Below are 17,747 nucleotides of genomic sequence, written 5' to 3'. Positions count from 1 at the left end.
CTTTTTGCTTGACTATCTTTTGCAATTTTCTTGAAACAAAATTATCATTGAATAAAGATAGATTTGAATTAGTCATCTTGTTTTTAAAAAATGACAAATGTGCAAAGTATATTCAGCATTCAGACTGTCGGGAGAAACAAAACATTTCATAACACTTGAGAACTCTGTCAGATGGTAGACCCACCCATCAGGGATTTCTTTTTAATTGTGATGCACAGCCAAATAATGAATAGGTCAATTCTAATACATATCTGAGTATTTAATATCTGTTTGATGAAGATAACACTAAGTAGTAAATCTTATTATGTGGCTTGGCTAACAGTGCTGTGAACCAGGACAGGTGCTGCAACCAGCACGATGTTCAAACAGGATATATAAGCCTCGAAGATCCAGCTCTTGCAATCATAACAACTCTGACTAGAAGAATGATCGGCACTCTGTACTTCTTAGCACTGCTGAGCTCCACGATGGCCTGGGGGGTATGTATGGCTTAGATCAACTGATTCATCTTATTCTTTGAGGCTCTTGCATTGGAGGTAAGCTGATGTATACTCATGCAACCTTTTTTTTCAGCGTGTAGGCCTGTGGAGTGAGCGGAGTGCGAGGAATGAGACAGGAGGTGGAAGTGGGGACAGGTGCACCTGTGATGCCTTCTTACCCAGTTCTACCTTTCCTATTAAAGACCTGGTGGTGGTAGAACAGACAGCTGGGGAGATCTCACACAAACTGGAGCTTGAGATGGGCAAGGTCAGGCTTATTAGAAGCATGTGCTTATTAAGATAACTCATTTGAGACGGACAAAAAATGCGTAAAATGTTTTTTTAACACTATTTCAGCTGGAAGACTATGAGACCAAGCTTACATCATATGCAGAAAAGATAATAAAGCTGACAGCTGAAATAGAAAAAATGGAGAAGAACCCTGATGCCTACAATGATGCTGACATGAATGAGATGAAAGTGAAGATCAAACAAGTGGAGGCTCTGATCAAAGAGCTGCAGCTCTCCTTCAGAGGCTCCACCACTGTCTTCGAGTCTCTGCGCGTACAGGTAAGTCCTTGTGATCACCGCGTCAACAGAAACAATGTCAATCTGCGTGACAAACTATGTGTTTCTCTAAGATCACAGCCATGGCGGAGACCCTGAACCGGCTGGAGAAGACGTACGACAAGAATGTGGTTCTGGTGACACGCCGGGAATACGTCAAGGTGCAGCTGCAACTAGAGGAGTGTGAGAGACGCCACCAGGAGCTTTTCAATCCCAACATTGGTAAGTTCAATCACACTGATATCCACGGTTAAATCTAAAAGCTCTTTGGACTCTAATTGTTCCTCTATCTATCTCTGCAGGTTCTTGTGCACACACAGGTATCATCAAGGTCGGCAAGCCCATTGTAAGTCAACTGAACGCCCATCTTAATTCAGGTTACAAATACGGAGGATGGGGAAAAGATTCAAAGCCTGTTCCCGACAGAGAATCGATGTACTTCTACTCTGGGTACACCAGTGGCTCCATTGTTGACATCAGGTTCTACACTAACTACAAGAACCTCATTTTGAGGAACAATTTCCAGCATCACAACTTACACAGCAGCTGGATTGGCACAGGGAACAATTTCGTGATTCGTGACTACACTCTGTATTATCAGATCAACAGCCCGTATGGCTTGGCCAAACTCAATTTCACCACCATGAAGTATGAGTCCAGGGTGATTCCTAGGGCAAGCAACAAATTCTCCTACACCAACTCCCCCAATCAGAACTTTGACTTTGCTGCAGATGAAAGCGGCCTGTGGGTGACCTATGCGACAGAGGAGTCCAGCGGTCGGATGGTCATTGCTAAAATAAACGAGCCTTCTTTTGGGGTTGAGGAGGAATGGCAGACTAGTGTCTATAAACCAGGAGTGAGCAATGCATTCATGGTGTGTGGCGTTCTGTATGCTGTCAGAACAGTTGACATTCAAACTGAAGAGATATTTTACAAGTTTGACACCAGAACCAAACAAGAGAGTTACATCAGTGTTCCCTTTGAGAGGTTCCAGGATAAGTTTTCCAACCTGGACTACAATCCCACTGACCAGAAGCTTTACATGTATAATGACGGCTACTATGTAAACTACCATCTGTGGTTTAACCACACTGCTAAAGCCACTGTGGAACCACCACGTCTCCTGTCCTAAATCATTATCTGTGACTTGATCTTATGAATGAAGAAATGATTATATGTCCTGTTTTTCTTTTCTTGTAATTCATGTTGTGCATCTTTAATTCTTGTTGATTGCTAATAAATGATCTTAAGCATTATAAAAGTGTGCTTTTTAATGACTTATTTCATCTCACTCGCTTCATCCACTCATTCTAGTGCCTCACACCCTCGATGCAAAGTGCAGTATAGTCTATATTGGCAGAATCATCCCTCTACTTAGGATTTATTTGCATTTGTAATAGTTTCTGACACTGAAACAAAGTAGATATGCAGAGCTGCATTATGATTTCTAATGGAAAAGTCAACTTTAAAGCCCTGTTTTACCATTTTCTTGATCAAAACATTACAAGCAATTTCCATAAAATTCCATTTTAAATGGTTTATTTCTATTATAAGATGAGCATTTTTAGGCATATACTGTATATGACACTTGACACTCCTAATGATGGGTTGCAGAATCAATTAATCAAATTACTTTATGGATTTTTTTGCTTTCTTAGTTTTTCTGATGCGGTACACATTACAAATTCTCAGTCTGCAGCTGCAGTGTTGACTCCCAAAGGTGGATAGGTGTTGCAACATAATACATACAGCATATTTTAAAGAGCAATAAACCTTTTTTCACAGAAGACATCTTCACATGTCACAATAGTAAAAGCACAGATGTAAATAGTAAAATTATAGATGGCTGAATTATTTTAGCTGCTTGAGTTTTGGCATAGTTTTGAGCACACTGTCATGACTTACTGGGACACTTGAACAGAACAGAGCCCTTGTTAGTGTTAATAGTGACAGCTGTGCCTTTTCCACCATCACAAGTCAAAATGTTAGCGGTGAAAAAAGCCTGTTCTTCACAGATAAAAGATCAATATTTCACCAAGGTTATAGAAAAGAAAATGAAATACTCACCTAATGCTTATGCATCTTTTGCACCTCACTATTCATTCTCAAAATTACCCTTCAATAGGAGAGGGAAAAAACTGCATTGAATGACTGCAGCAATAATATACATAACAGATTTTGTGAATTGAGGTGATTCGGTTTGTATTAATTTACTTTGGTCTCTAAATGTTTACACAATAAAATGGAAGTCCTATTTTCATTGTAGTCCCTGTAGGCTATTCCAGTGAGCCAGCATGTTCAATACCACAGACAAGCACACCTACATTCATTAATTACACCTGTGCATGTCCTGCTATGACATGTCAAAATGTCTGCCGTGAAAAAGCCTTAATTCATCAAACCATTCAGTGAGCTCTCATGCTCTGTGTAGAAGCATCTGATTCCATCATGTGTCTCCACTCATTTACATTGTGATTTTTCCCTTGTTTATTCGTCACCTGTCTGTATGAAGAAGGATATTTAGAGGATCACTCATAATAATTTCTGCTTTTTTATTTTACAATTGCATTCATTTGCCAATTCAAACCTTGATTCCAGATACATGTTTTATTGTTTGCTTTGCATATCAGATATTACATTTTACAATTTCATGTACATAACTGTCATGTCTGCAAACATTTCTCTCCACAACTTTCATTTCTTTTACTTCTGAAGTTAATAGAAATTGCTTGTGTGACTTACTAGTGTTTAAGCCAGCGTTTCACTCAAAAGTTGTTCCCTTGTGGCACAGAACCCCCCTTGTGAACTGTGCTGTTCAAAGACGCCACCAAAGTCACATGCATAAGATTGTGCAATTAATCATGTGGATGAGGGAAGTATACAAAGAAGCAATTGAATTATTTCATTCACAAAAGAGTTGACTTCTTGAATCTTGACTCTGATAAGGAGGAGGAGTCATGAATAAAACTGGTCTATTGGGATGAGATTACATTTACAGCCTGAAACATTGTCTGCCTGTGGATATGATGCCCTCTATCTACCATGTAATGATGTACTTATTGTAAATCAGCTAAATAAATGTAATATAACACATCCAACAGGTCATAAACATTACAAGGTGCTTCTGATACTCACTCCATATGGCACTTTTCTCATCCACACCCCATGTTCAGATCAAACCTGACGTGGAAACTTCTTGTGAAGAAACAAGGATAGTGCCATAAAGTCAATCTTTGGAATGAACAGCTCAAATAACAACTCTGGGATGAGAGAAGGTGTTTGTGATGATGTGATAAGAGCTGCCTTTAAAAACCCTACGATCAGGCAACCAACTAGACATTTGAGAGGTTAACTGAGACATGATGCCAATTCTGCTGCTGCTGATGCTGCTGAGTCCTGCTTCGGCCTGGATTGTGAGTGACCCTTCTTTTCTTTTAAAACATGCAGGTGGATTGGACATTTATTATTATCAACTTAAATGGTGTTTTTATTTCCTTTATTCAGCCAGTGCATGATTGGGAGTCTGGCAATGTGACTGCATCAGTGGGTGCGTCAGGTCAGTGCGTTTGTCATGTGTATCTGCCTGAAACCACCTTCCCCGCAGACCGGGTTCAGCATATGCAGCAAGTCAGCAAGGGTCTGATTCTGGAGGTGGAAATTCAAATGACAAAGGTGCAGTAAAATCCATTTAGACTGAGGTTTAAGCAGGTTTCACAGCATTTATGTACATTATTACATTTTGGTTAGACATCATCATCATGCTGATTTAATTTTTCTTCTATATTTCAGATGGTGAGCTATGAGGGTAAGTTGGAGGGCTACTTGAAGGAACTGATGGACCTGACTGTGAGAGTAGCCATGCTCGAGAGCAGTCCTGACAACTACATCAAACTGGACTTTGAGCTGCTCAGGATTGAGCTCAGAGAGTTTGAGGTTCTGGTGTCTCAGCTCAAAAACTCCCTCAACTCCTCCTCGCCCGTGTTTGACAGTCTGTACACTGAGGTAACAGAACCAGATAACGTGGCTTTCTTCATAATTATAATAGTACATTACAATTTCATTTTTGTGTTTATTCCCAGATCCGCAACATGACCCACATCGTGAACCAACTGGAGACCTATGACAAGAGCAACCTGGAGGTGATCCGCATTGAGTTTGCTAAGCTGCAGAAGAGGCTGGAGGAGTGCCAGAAGGAGCAAGACTTCATCAAGCCAGATATTGGTAAGGAAACTAGTCAAAGTACTGTGGATGATCATTAAAAAAAATGTCCAGCCAATGTTAACATTTTTCTTTTGTTTCCAGGCAACTGTAATCACACAGGAATCATGGGCATCGGCAAGCCAACGGTGGTCCAACTGAATGCTCATTTGAATGCAGGTTTTCAGTATGGGGGCTGGGGAAAAGACTCCAAACCTCTTCGAGGCTATGAATCAATGTACTTCTACGGTGCATACAGCACTCCCTCTGTGCATGACTTCTATTTGTACTCCAACTATGAAAAGCTGATTCTAAGGTCCACATTCAAACAACATGACATACCACGCGGGTGGGAGGGTACCGGTAACAACTACATCGTTCACAGGAACACCATATATTACCAGATCAATACACCTTTCAGTATGAGCAAACTGAATCTGACCAGTTCCAGATATGAGTACCGAGTGATCCCAGCTGCTAGTCAAAGGTTCTCGTACAGTTACTCAGGCAATCAGAACATGGACTTTGCAGCTGATGAAAATGGGTTGTGGGTAATGTATGCCTCGGAGGAGAGCAAAGGTAAGATTGTCCTCGCTAAAATAGATGAGAGATCTTTTGGCATTCAGGATGAGTGGAAAACAGGCGTGTACAAGCAGTTGGCTGGAAACGCTTTCATGGCCTGTGGAGTCATGTACGCCACAAGGTCAGTGGATCTGAACACAGAGGAGATCTTCTATGCATTCGACACTAACACCAACGAGGAAAAACATCTCAACATCCGTTTCTTAAAGTTCCAGGAGAAATACACCAACCTGGACTACAATCCCACCGATCAGAAGCTCTACATGTACAACAATGGCTACTACGTGTCCTACAATGTGAGGTTTAACAAAGAATGATCCCTCATTGTTGTGATCTCCGTATTGTGATTGATACGATTGATCTGTATTCACTGAATTAGTCACTGAAGCTCTATAAAGCTACATGTACTGTAACACATAGACTTTCTTTTCCTGAATAAAATCAAACTGAAGCATTTAAATTGTTTGAACTGCCTTCATTTTTTATGTATATGTATAAAACTATTCTAAAATGACTGCATGATTAAATGGGACATATTATTCATTAACAAGTTCACACATGTATTTTGGGAAGCTACCAGAATGATTTAATGCTATAATAGTCAAAAAACACTTTATTTTTCTCATACTGTCTGTCTGAATATACCTGTATTCACCATAGACTGTATAAAAGAGGTATTCACCCTCTGTCTGAAACGCCCAATTTTAGCGCCGGTCTCTTTAAGCCCCCCTCCTGAAAAATAACCCAGTCTTCTCTGATTGGTCCGTGTTTTCAGGTCTTAAGTCTCAGCATTGTTATTGCAGTCGGGGAATGACTGTAAGTCCCAACGGCTTGTTTAAAGGCACAGTTTCTGTGCATTTCTCTCTGTAATTTCTCTCTTTTGATATTTTCACAATATATATAAAGCACCTCAACCTGCTTTATGAGGCAAGGCAAGGCATCTTTATTTATACAGTGCATTTCATACCAAGGCAACTCAATGTGCTTTACATAAAGACAAAACATTTTTTAAAAAACAGCATACAAACAAAAAACACAGTTAAAAGCAGGAGCAAAGAAGAGTAGAAAAAGTAAAAGAAAAGAAAACAGATACTTTAGAGTGAATAAAAAGAGCTCAGCTATAAGCACATGAAAAGAGAAATGTTTTTAACCTGGATTTAAACATGCTCACAGTTGGCGCTGATTTCAGATCTGCTGGTAGTTTGTTGCAGTTGTGTGCAGCATCACAGCTAAATGTTGTTTCACCACGTATAGTTTGAACTTTCTGCTTCATTATCTGACCTGAGTCGGTAGATCTCAGAGCTCTACTGGGTTTATACTCTACTAACATGTCATCCATGTATTCTGGACCAAAACCATTCAGTGATTTGTAAACCAGCAGCAGAACTTTAAAATCTATTCTGTAGCTGACTGGGAGCCAATGTAAGGTCTTTAGAACTGGGGTGATGTGATCTGATCTCTTTGTTCTGGTTCAAGCTCGAGCTGCAGCTGTTTGATACTGTTTTAGGGGAGTCCTGTCAGAAGACCGTTACAGTGGTCGAGTCTATTGGAGATGAAAGCATGATACAGCTTCTCCTGATCAGTTTGGGACATAAAACCCTTAATTCTAGATATGTTCATAAGTTGATAAAAGGCTGATTTGGTGACTGACTTGATATGGCTGTTGAAGGTCAGATCTGATTCTATCAGCACGCCAAGGTTTTGAACTTGGTCTTTATAATAAAAAAAGACATGGAAATATCATTTTTTACAATATATTACCAGATAAATGCCAGATAATCATATGAAACAATAAAATAAAACAATTAACTCATAAAAGTAAGAGCCAGTGTGTTCAATCCAATAAGGCTTAACATACGTATAGAAATATATATACGTATAGTAATCAGTCTAATATAGCTGTAAATTTGTCATTGGATAGTACCGTAGGTTTAACAGGATTAAAAATCAAGGGTGTGAGCTGCTTTGATGTCTATGTTCCACACAGACAGACACTATAATATGAAAAAGAATGAAAAGAACCAAGATACATAGCATGTTAAAGAAATAAAAAGAACAGAAGGTGCTGGTCTAACCAATTACTGTACCTTTTAATTATCATACAACCATTGGTCAACAGTTGCTCTCTGCTTCTTGAACAGAAATGAAATGATGCTCATGGTAATGTCTGCTTTTCCAATCTAGAGAGACAGGATGAATCAAGAATAAATTGCTTTGTTAAATGTTTTGCTGGCAGGTGTAACTAAAGCTCAAGATTAATACTGAACCAATTGCCCTACAGCCTCAGCTAATCAAAATACAAACTGACTGAAAGGAGAAATTGACAATCAAATATCATATGTCAGGTGAAAGTTAGCGGGACTTTTCTATTTTGCTCCCGAGCAGCAGTATATTATTAATTTAGGCAACTCTAAATGCAAAACAGCTCCGTTGTATATTAAGCTTGCGAGCTTGTGTCATTTCAGGCCACATGTTGGCCCCCAGCATCATAAAAGTGAGTGAGATTTCCCTAGTTTGGTGTAAGAAAGTGCATAATGTAACATGAGTTAAAGTATAATGAGGAAGAAAATTCTCCTCACTTCATATAAAAACACTGTATTAAATGCGCCTTACATGCATGTTCTTACTAGCAGAATATTGTCTTACTTTATAAAAATAATCTGATTTTTCATGAAAATGAATGCACAGAGAGAAGTTACATGTACATGCTGAAGTTTTGTCAATGACTAAACAAACCTAAACTTGTCCGAAGGAAAAACACACAAATACATCATAATACCAAGACAGTGTGCTCGATATACACACCTGCACTGATCTCAAGGATGCAAATAATATGATCATGACTGTGGATTGATGTCACATGCTTTATTGTAGTTGATGAAAGGTGTAATCCATAGGTCAGCGCAGCAAACAGACATTGTGCCTGTAGATACACAATGCCTCTGACTCTGCTGCTACACTCTTCCATACTGAGCCCTGCACTGGCTTGGCTTTTAATTGTAAAATATGACTGTTATCCCTTATTAAATACAATTCTGTGTCATAAAATAGATTATTTTACTTGGAAGACTGGGAGTCAAGCCATGTGACCAGATCTGGGGGAGGACTGGAGAACGTTTGCAGTGTTCCTGCTCGATGGCATTTTCCCTGTTCACTGAGAGCAACACATGCAGCAAGTTACCACCGATCTGAGGCTGGAAGTGGGGATCCACATAAATTAAGTATCTTCCTGTACATTGGTTGTTAGCGCTATCTTTAAACACATTGAGAGGCATTGACTCTAATCCCTCACTACTTACTTAGCAAACAAAATTTGTTCCTGTAGAATAGACCATAACCATTCAAAATGTTGCCAGGAACCAAATAAGACAGAATACCATTTTGCATTCATCTTGTTTTGTGGTTATGTTGTTAAAGATAAGATCAATTGCCAAATGCAACGGTTATTGCTGTGATGAATCTGTCTTTTAGCTTGTCTACTATAGGGGCCAGCTGGATATCTTCTTGGGAGAACTGATGGAGCTGACTCTGAGCACGTCTGTGCTGGAGAGCAGTCCTGACAACTACATCAAACTGGACATTGAGCTGCTCAGGACTGAGCTCAGAGAGTCTGAGGTTCTGGTGTCTCAGCTCAAAGATTACCTCAACTCCTCCTCGCCTGTGCTCGACAGTCTGTACACTAAGGTAAGAAGACAAGCTCAAGATTTAGCTTCACTCCTTCTATCATTGTATTGTCTATATACCCTCCACTTGAACCAATCGGAACGAGACGTTCGACAAGAACAAGTTCGCTATGCTGCAGAAGAAGCTGGATGAGTGCCAGAAGGAGCAGGAGCTCATCAAGCCAGATATTGGTAAGGCTGATCAGCCTGTTCTTTTTTTGCAAGTTACATGTGACAGCAATTTTTTCTGACCCTAACCGTTTTCTTTCCAGGCAACTGTAATCATACAGGAATCATGAACGTCAGCAGGCCTACGGTCATACAACTGAATGCTCATTTGAACCTTTGAATTTTTGTATGGGGGCTCCGGTAAAGACTCCAAACCAGTGCGGAGCTATGAGTCAGTGTACTGGTAGGGAATTCTACCTGTACTCTAATTACAACAAACTCATTCAGAGATCCTCCTTTACACACACCACTGTCTGCCACAAGGGTACGAAGGCACCGGCAATGATTATGTTGTCCATGTTAACGCTATATACTACCAAGCTGCCAATTCAGTCAGAATGTCCAAATTAACCTGACCCACAGACAAATCACAAAAGCAAGTGAAAATTGTGGGTAATGTATGCCACAGAGGAGGCCAAGGGTAAAACTGTTATTGCAAAGTTAGATGAGACTGGAGAGGAGAGGTACAGAGTATTCCCCTTCAGAAATTCCAGGAGAAAATGGTCAGCCTGCACTACATTCCCACTGATCAGAGATGTACAACAGTGGCTATTATGCGTCCTACAATGTGAGGTTTAACAAACAATGCTGCCTCTTGTTCTTGATCTGCTGTATTGTGATTGATACAAATGATCTTTACAGACTTTATCTGTCTGACACATAAAAACTGCACTTTAGTTTCTGGAATAAAATGTAGCATTCAAATGAGTATCCTGTTTTGTTTTAAGTTAACTTTGTGAAAAAAATAAAAATATGACTGAACATTTGAGAAAGGGTGTAAAGTAATCATATACTAAATCAGTGCTTTTTGTATAAGGTTGCAGCATCTGATACATCTCAGGCCCCACCTCCTCTTCTACAATCCTGCTCCATGCTGGAGCTTCCACCCCTCTCTGTAAACCGGTCCGCCCCTGGGGAGGGGGGGGTTGGGCTGGGGGGTAATGACTCTCCTTTGTGCTGTGTCTGGAGCTTGGCTCCATCTGGTACTCAGCACCAAGACCCAGCAGATTATGGATTTTGGGCAGGGTGGTCCCTTCATTCATAGAGGACGGGAGACACAAAAAGAATAATGTAATTCAGAATAATTTTATACATCGCACAATTTCCATATGTGATCGGTCAATTGTAGTCAACACTTAAAGCTAAACACAATCAATTCAAGTAATTCATAAAAGTCAGGGTTAAAAATGGCCATCAGTCAGCTCACAGAAAAACAGTACTGTCTCTTTAAATCGGCCAGCATCTGTCAGGATGAGAAGGAGGGGGAGTGAGCGCCTTGTGGGAAATAGCGCTGTGGTACCCTAAAGTGACATCATGCTCAGCCAATAAGCAGCCTGGCCTGAGCTCTCTCCTCCTCCCCTGCTCCTGAGAGGAGTGTGTTCAGGCTGCTGAAGACACGGGCTGCTGCCGCTCCTGCTGCCGCTGCTGCCGCCGCTGCTGCTGCTGCCGGTGCTGATGCTGCTGCTGCTGGGTTGGAGGGTCCAGGGCATGCTCGCCTCACATCAGGTACAGTGTGTGTGTTTTTCTGTGCACGTACGCCTGTTTTCTGTACATTTTGTTCTTCTATTTACTATGGTGGGTTGCTAACTCGTTGGCTATGGAAGTGCATGTTGGGAAGATGATGATGATGGAGGAGAGTGAAGATGGCTCATGTGTTTCATAACACTCCTTAGATGATGTCGCCTCCATGACTGTAACCAGGATGGGGCGTGTATGCGTCTGATGTTTGTGTTTCAGTCTGTAGCCGAATTCAGTGAAAAGAAAGATTGTTTTCTACTCAGCATTTGCATTCCCTGTCTGACTGCTAATACATTTAACAAAGATTAATTGCAGAACATTTGATGATTTTATTTAGGAAATTTGCGTCAGAAAAGAAAGTATTTCCCCCTTGGAGATAATCCACTTTGTGTGATTTGTGTAGGTGTGTGGTTTGATGTCTTAGGCCACATCAGTGTAGCATAGGCTATGTTATTTTGATAATACATTATTAATAATATATGAGGATACACAACTATATATTTTACCTGAGACACACAACAATGTGCTTCCGTGCTCTGAGTCATCTCTTGGACGTCAACTCTTGTCTTTCCATTCATCACAAATAGTAGGCACAAGCTTGTACTCACTTCCTGTGCTGGTGTGGAGGTTAACTCTTTGTTTCCACTGGCTCAGACAACCATGCTCTGCTGCAAAGACCTGATTCTCGGAGTGACTAGGGGCAGACACACACCGAGCCCACTGCCAACAGAGAGAGATGTGTCTTGTTGTTGATAAGACAAGAGAGCAAAGGTGAGATCCAAGAAGACTCTCTCAGAGCCCCAGTGATTCATTTACAACAGTCTTTCACTTTCAGTTTCTAATGTAAGCGAGACAGCTTGTTCATACCTCAACTTTCTACCATGTCTGTATCGAGTCTAGCTGAATCAACAGTCATTTCTAACTTTTTATGCCATGCTCAGGCCCACCTGGTCCTTGACGGGTCCAAAACAAGGCAGAAATGGCAAAGAGAGATTACCTGGTGGAGGCGGCCAAGCAGATCCGCATGGCACTGGACAGCGAGGTCAATGAGGACTATGAGGCAGCTTTCAGTTACTATAAGAATGGGGTGGACTTGCTGCTTAACGGGGTTCAGTGTAAGTGGACAACACTTGGTCTTTCACACAAGTATTTTAAGGTCCCATATTGTAAATAAGATGTCCATGTTCTTTTTTTATTATAAATCAAGTCAAGGTGCTATATAAATACTTTGACAGTGTCAAAACACTCACAGCCTGTGTTCAGAATCTGTGCCTTTAAACGAGACATCGGGACTTTTGTACCGTTGTGATGTCACAAATATACTACTGAATATATAGGTAGAAAGTGCTGCCACAGTGTCGTTAGAGTCATTCCCCAGCTGCAATGACGGTGCAGAGACACAAATGCGCAGATGCAGAAGAGGAAGAAGATGTAGAAGATGCAGAAAATGCAAATGAGAAACACTGACCAATTATTAAAGAGGCAAGCGCTAAAACAGAGCGTTTCAGACAAAGGAACATTAAACCATGTAAACATGTTTTAGTAGAAACCAAAAATAGTATGAACCTGAAAATGAGGATTACATGTCCCCTTTAAAGCTATGAGTAATTCAAACGGGCGTGTTTGCACAAGACATGTGATGGGAACATGTTGACCAGAATAAAAACAGGAAGTCACAAACCAAAGGTTAAACCCAGATTTCCTTGCTGGACAGACAATTTCCCCCACAGAGTGAATTGTTAACTATGTGGAACCAATCCTTATCCAAACTAAAGGCTAAGGTTTAGTCAGGACAGGCTCTCATTAGGATTTATTATACTCAAACTACAGTATTTTTCTTTTTCTTATTGGTGTGTGATAGAGCTTTACTGTTTTACAGTGGACCCAAACAAGGATCGTAGGGAGGCTGTGAAGAGGAAGACAACCCAGTATCTGAAGAGAGCTGAAGAAATCTTCATAACACATCTGCAGGACAACTTAGGAAAGGGAAGCTCTCATTTAGGGGTAAGACAATCATCCTTTACTATCATTAACAGCTACTTATTGTCGCTCACTATCTCTATATGTACGGTGAATGTAATCTGAATGTAGGGTTGAGGCATTTTAAGTGTTCACATAAGTCACATAATTCACATTCTTAGCCTGTCATCTTGGAGAGTTGAAGAAGCCATTAAAAGAACACATCCTGTATTGCTTCTTATATTACATAACATTCTCACGCTAAGCCTTCATCTTAAATACTGAGGTTAACGTCCTGTATGGTTTTTCATCACCAGGGTTACAGTAGTCTGAGATTCCGTCCAATCAGACACTTGAGTTCGCCTGTGGAGGATCTGGAGATGTGCAAGGTGGTGGGAGTGACTGATAAGGTAAGACTTTAACACTTAAAACCTTTGTGTTTCCATATCAGTGTTTACTCTGTGTATTGACACTCCTCATGATGTTTTTTTCATTCCAAAGGTCCTGATTGTCCAAAGTATGGTCAACAAGGAGACATTTGTTGTAAAGGTGAGGATTCAGATTTACTACACATGCATTAGTAACCTACACTGGAGGAATTCAGAGGTGTAGTCAAGGGTACAATATTATTCCTCTATAATATATTATATTTAAAGACAGGTCCATATGTCTACGTCTATCCACTGATAGCGGAGATGTTTTGGGGGTTGTCTTCAGTCAGTCCGTATATAGTGTGGCAGGCCAGTTGATGGGAGCTCTCTCCATCCCGTCTCCAGTATCATCCAGCATTGATCTTCCTGAAAGCTCCCACCCTTTTAGCCAGTGCAAGTGCACCTCAAATTTCAGTGACCAGAGAGACATGGTAACTGACATGCACTAATCGCAAAAGCGGCAATCCAAGCAGTCTTTTTTTTTATTTTAACCATGTCTGATTTAAAACCATTTTTCCCATATTAAAAAAAAAGGACAGATTTTCTAGAAAGATCAGTCATTGTGTGTATGTTTTCTTGCAGAGTCTTGTGAAGTCGAGCTGGGAGAGCAGGGACCAGTCAACCATCATTCCTCAGGGGGTTCCATACATGGTTAAGCTGCTAAGATATTACGTCAGCGAGGATGCTGTGTACCTGCATCTTGAGCATGTCAAAGGTGAGCTGTTGACCACTGCTCTGACGCTGCTGGGACTATGTTGAGTGGATTTTGAAGCTTGCATGCTCCCATCTCTGATTTAGTGTTCCATGCTCTATTGTCCAAGGTGGGAGGCTCTTCTCCAAGCTGCACAAGCTGAGGAACGAGAAGGCTAAGGAACACCCAGACTGCTTCACTTCTGGCCAGCACAGCATCAAGCTGAAGTCCAGCTACACCTCACCCACAATCAGCACAGACTACCAGCACAGCAGAGGGAGCACAGGAGTGATTCCAGATAAATTAAGCGACGAGAGTCCGGACACTGACTTCCCCACCTCATGGGATGAGACTCAGCAGCAACTGGAGAGCTGCGGGACTCACTCCTACATCGAGGAGACGGGTTGTCTGCAGAACACACGCTCCGCAGCATCATTTTATACCAGGCTTGATCGGCTAACTCTGAATTCGGGCCCGGCAAGGACAGAGGTCAACACTCGCATCCATCCACCAGCTCCTAGTTTGTGTTTGCACTCCAGTGAAACTCAGGAACAGCATGCTCTTCCTCTCTCTTGCGCTCGTGTCAGTCAAGCTCTCGATGTCATGTCAGAACTCCATAAAAAGAAAGCTGGAATGGGGCTGACAGAGTGTAGCTCTGAGTTTGAAGTGGCTTGGAAAGCTGCGGATCCAGCACATAACTGTGAGCAAATAAACCCCTATGCAGTGACTGACAGTCAATTAAATAGCACGCTAGGACAAACACCACCTCATACAAATCAGACCTCATTTGGAAAAGCGGGATCACCTAACAGTGAAAATAATGGTTTGAGTTCCTCCCCTGCCATTTTGCAAGTTCCTCTCCATTGCCAAACCCAGATCCGTGGCAGGGCATCATGGGATACCAACAGCTCTCACCAAGGATCTGTTTTGAGTGGTAACTCTTCAGATATAGTTACAGACTCAAAGCAGGACAGCAGCAGTCCCACCACAGAGGAGACAAATGGCATGGTAGTCATCAGGAGCACTGACAGAGCAGTATTTTCTGACCACACAGACACAAGGATCACCTCAGAAAGCTCCTGGCCTTCCTCTGCTTCCCTCTGCCACAGAATTGCAGGAAAACAGGGGAAGGGGTTGACGAACAAGGAGGAAACACATTTCAGTAAGGCAGGAGAAGGTGTAGAGGAGGCCTGTGAATTGCTAAGTCCTGGAGAGAAGGTGGCATCTGGAAAAGAGGGATCATTTGTGAGCTGGTTCTCCTCTGGTCCTGCTGAAGCCCCGCCCGACAGGATGGGAGAGGATGTAGATGATTTCTTTAAATCAGAAGGATTGGAGGGGCAAGGGGAAGACCAGATCATAGAGGTGGATGGCTGGTGCCACCTGCCTCGGTTGCCTGTGTCATCCTCCAGGCCTGCAGATAAGAGCATGCAGACCTGTTGGGGGCTTCCAGAGGCAGATGTTCGTGTCTGGGGGGCTCAGATTCTTCTGGCCCTAGAGAGTCTACATCAGCAAGGCATCCTGTGTCGGGACCTCAACCCCAGAAACGTTCTGCTCACCAGCAACGGTGAGTTCATCAAATACCTATGAAAGACTGTATGCGGGAAAACTGTGGTACATTTGATTTTAATCAAGCACGTTTTCACAGGAAAGGCGTGTTTGACATTTTTTGGACAGTGGAGTGAGGTTCAGTCAGAGATCAGCTCCAAAGCCATGGAACAGATGTACTGTGCTCCAGGTAAGATATGCATTCCTGTAACCCGTAGTTTTTCCTTTGTATAATCTGCCACCTAGTGGCAAGATTAAGTCGGTACACTCTAAATAAGAGGTCTGTATGGGAAAATGAAGACACTAAAACGACGTTTCAAAAAATGTTGTGCATGAATACAGCTAAACTCAGCTCGTTGTATGTTGACAGAAATTGGTGGTGTGTCCAGGGCTACAGAGGCTTGTGATTGGTGGAGCCTTGGGGCTTTGTTGTTTGAACTCTTAACAGGAATGGTAAGTTAAGGCCATACAAGCATGTTCAGTCATACAGTTATGCTCAATTCCTGCAATCCGTGGCTTTTAGGTCATTGTTTTCACATTCTTCTCACTGTGCCTCCAGCCACTGTGGCAGCTCCATCCAGCAGGAATCCACTCCCACACCCAGCTGCTCATCCCCAACCACCTGAGTGCTGCAGCTGCGTCTCTGCTGACTGAGGTTGGATTTAAGCCTTGTAACAGTGTCATTAAATTGCAACAAATACACACACATGATGTGACTTAATCTTACAGTATCTCCATTTTCTATTATGCTGCTTCACAGTTGCTTCAGTTTGATGCTGGCTATCGCTTGGGTTCTGGAGGTGGAGGCGTGAGTGACATCAAGTGTCATCCCTTCTTCAGCAGTGTCTCCTGGAAAGCTCTGAGCTGCTAGCAGGTTCAGCTGCTTCACCTGTGAATCCTGTTGATCACTGAATAGAAGCATCCTCATGTGGCCAAAATGGATGCAGCACCAGATCCATGGTTTCCTTTGCGCTTCCCCCCAAAAAAGATACAATAAAAACTGAAACATGAACAAAACTGGTGAACCATGTCCCTTCCCAACCCTGAAACACATAAGACTCATATGACAATTTAAAGTATCTTTGATGCAATTTTTCCGTATTTGAATTTTACAGTATCCATCACCACGCATGAAAACTGACACATTAGACTAAATTTACAATTACGATTACAAATGTTTGGACTGTCTGCCATTAAATATTGTAGAAAAACAAGGATATTGGGCAATAAATTGTTACCTCTTCTCTATCCCTGGCATTTTTTTTACAGTTTAGTTATAATAGGCCATGCATTGCCCCATAGAGGACTGAGACTCAAAGACCATTTTAAGGTTTTTACTATAGGGTAGGGCTTAACATTTTTCATGACAGAAATGCTGGTATTGTTTTTACCTTGTGAGTCTGAGTGTGTGATCATGACAAAACGTGGTCCTGGGGCCTGTTTCACAAAGCAGGTTCAAAAAACTCTGAGTCTAACCCGGAACTCTGAGTTGATCTACTCTGAGATAGGAAACTCTGAGTTTTCGGTTCCAGAACAGCAGATTTGCGTTAGGTTGATCAACTCAGAGTAGTTTGACCTGGAGTTAAGCGCATGCACCACAAGTAAAAAAAGACAGCATCAATGGAGCCCTGATTCGACGAGTCACCATGGCAACGGGGAAGCGAAGGGCTACGCTACAACTGGAATTGGAAATATTAATGCGCTCATACGGAGAGTTTAAGCAGGTTTACACCGCTGCAGCAGCAAAAGAGAGGGAGACGGTGCTGGAGGACATTGCGGCTCGGGTCAGTGCATAAGTTTAAATGTAGTCCTGTTGCAATCACAGTAATATCACAGGGGGAACTGCATGAGTGGGAGCCTATTAATTTATTTCATTTAAGTGCAACCC

At 41.8% G+C, this 17,747-nt stretch overlaps 2 protein-coding genes across 2 annotated transcripts; both read left to right on the top strand.

Annotated features, from left to right (window-relative positions):
- Window positions 1–425: 425 nt before the first annotated feature.
- LOC310954906 (uncharacterized protein) lies at window positions 426–6,142 on the top strand (the record flags this gene model as incomplete). Its single annotated transcript, XM_083924594.1, has 11 exons — window positions 426–479; window positions 574–747; window positions 837–1,049; window positions 1,121–1,268; window positions 1,349–2,171; window positions 3,868–3,878; window positions 4,404–4,459; window positions 4,551–4,718; window positions 4,836–5,048; window positions 5,126–5,267; window positions 5,349–6,142. 11 exons carry the CDS (start codon window positions 426–428, stop codon window positions 6,140–6,142), a joined length of 2,796 nt encoding a protein of 931 aa, XP_083780720.1.
- A 5,006-nt stretch (window positions 6,143–11,148) lies between these two features.
- On the top strand, window positions 11,149–17,013 carry rps6kl1 (ribosomal protein S6 kinase-like 1). The gene is made up of 12 exons (XM_083924714.1): window positions 11,149–11,221; window positions 11,888–12,004; window positions 12,175–12,348; window positions 13,113–13,237; window positions 13,510–13,602; window positions 13,694–13,741; window positions 14,206–14,338; window positions 14,445–15,878; window positions 15,960–16,049; window positions 16,230–16,312; window positions 16,419–16,514; window positions 16,620–17,013. Exons 3-12 carry the CDS (start codon window positions 12,213–12,215, stop codon window positions 16,728–16,730), a joined length of 2,349 nt encoding a protein of 782 aa, XP_083780840.1. The 5' UTR covers window positions 11,149–11,221; window positions 11,888–12,004; window positions 12,175–12,212; the 3' UTR covers window positions 16,731–17,013.
- Window positions 17,014–17,747: the final 734 nt, after the last annotated feature.

The sequence above is a fragment of the Echiichthys vipera genome (assembly GCF_963691815.1).
Source record: "Echiichthys vipera genome assembly, chromosome: 12".
Classification (NCBI taxonomy): domain Eukaryota; kingdom Metazoa; phylum Chordata; class Actinopteri; order Perciformes; family Trachinidae; genus Echiichthys; species Echiichthys vipera.
The sequence above is the reverse complement of the archived record's forward strand: the minus strand, read 5'-3'. Positions and strand labels throughout refer to the sequence as shown.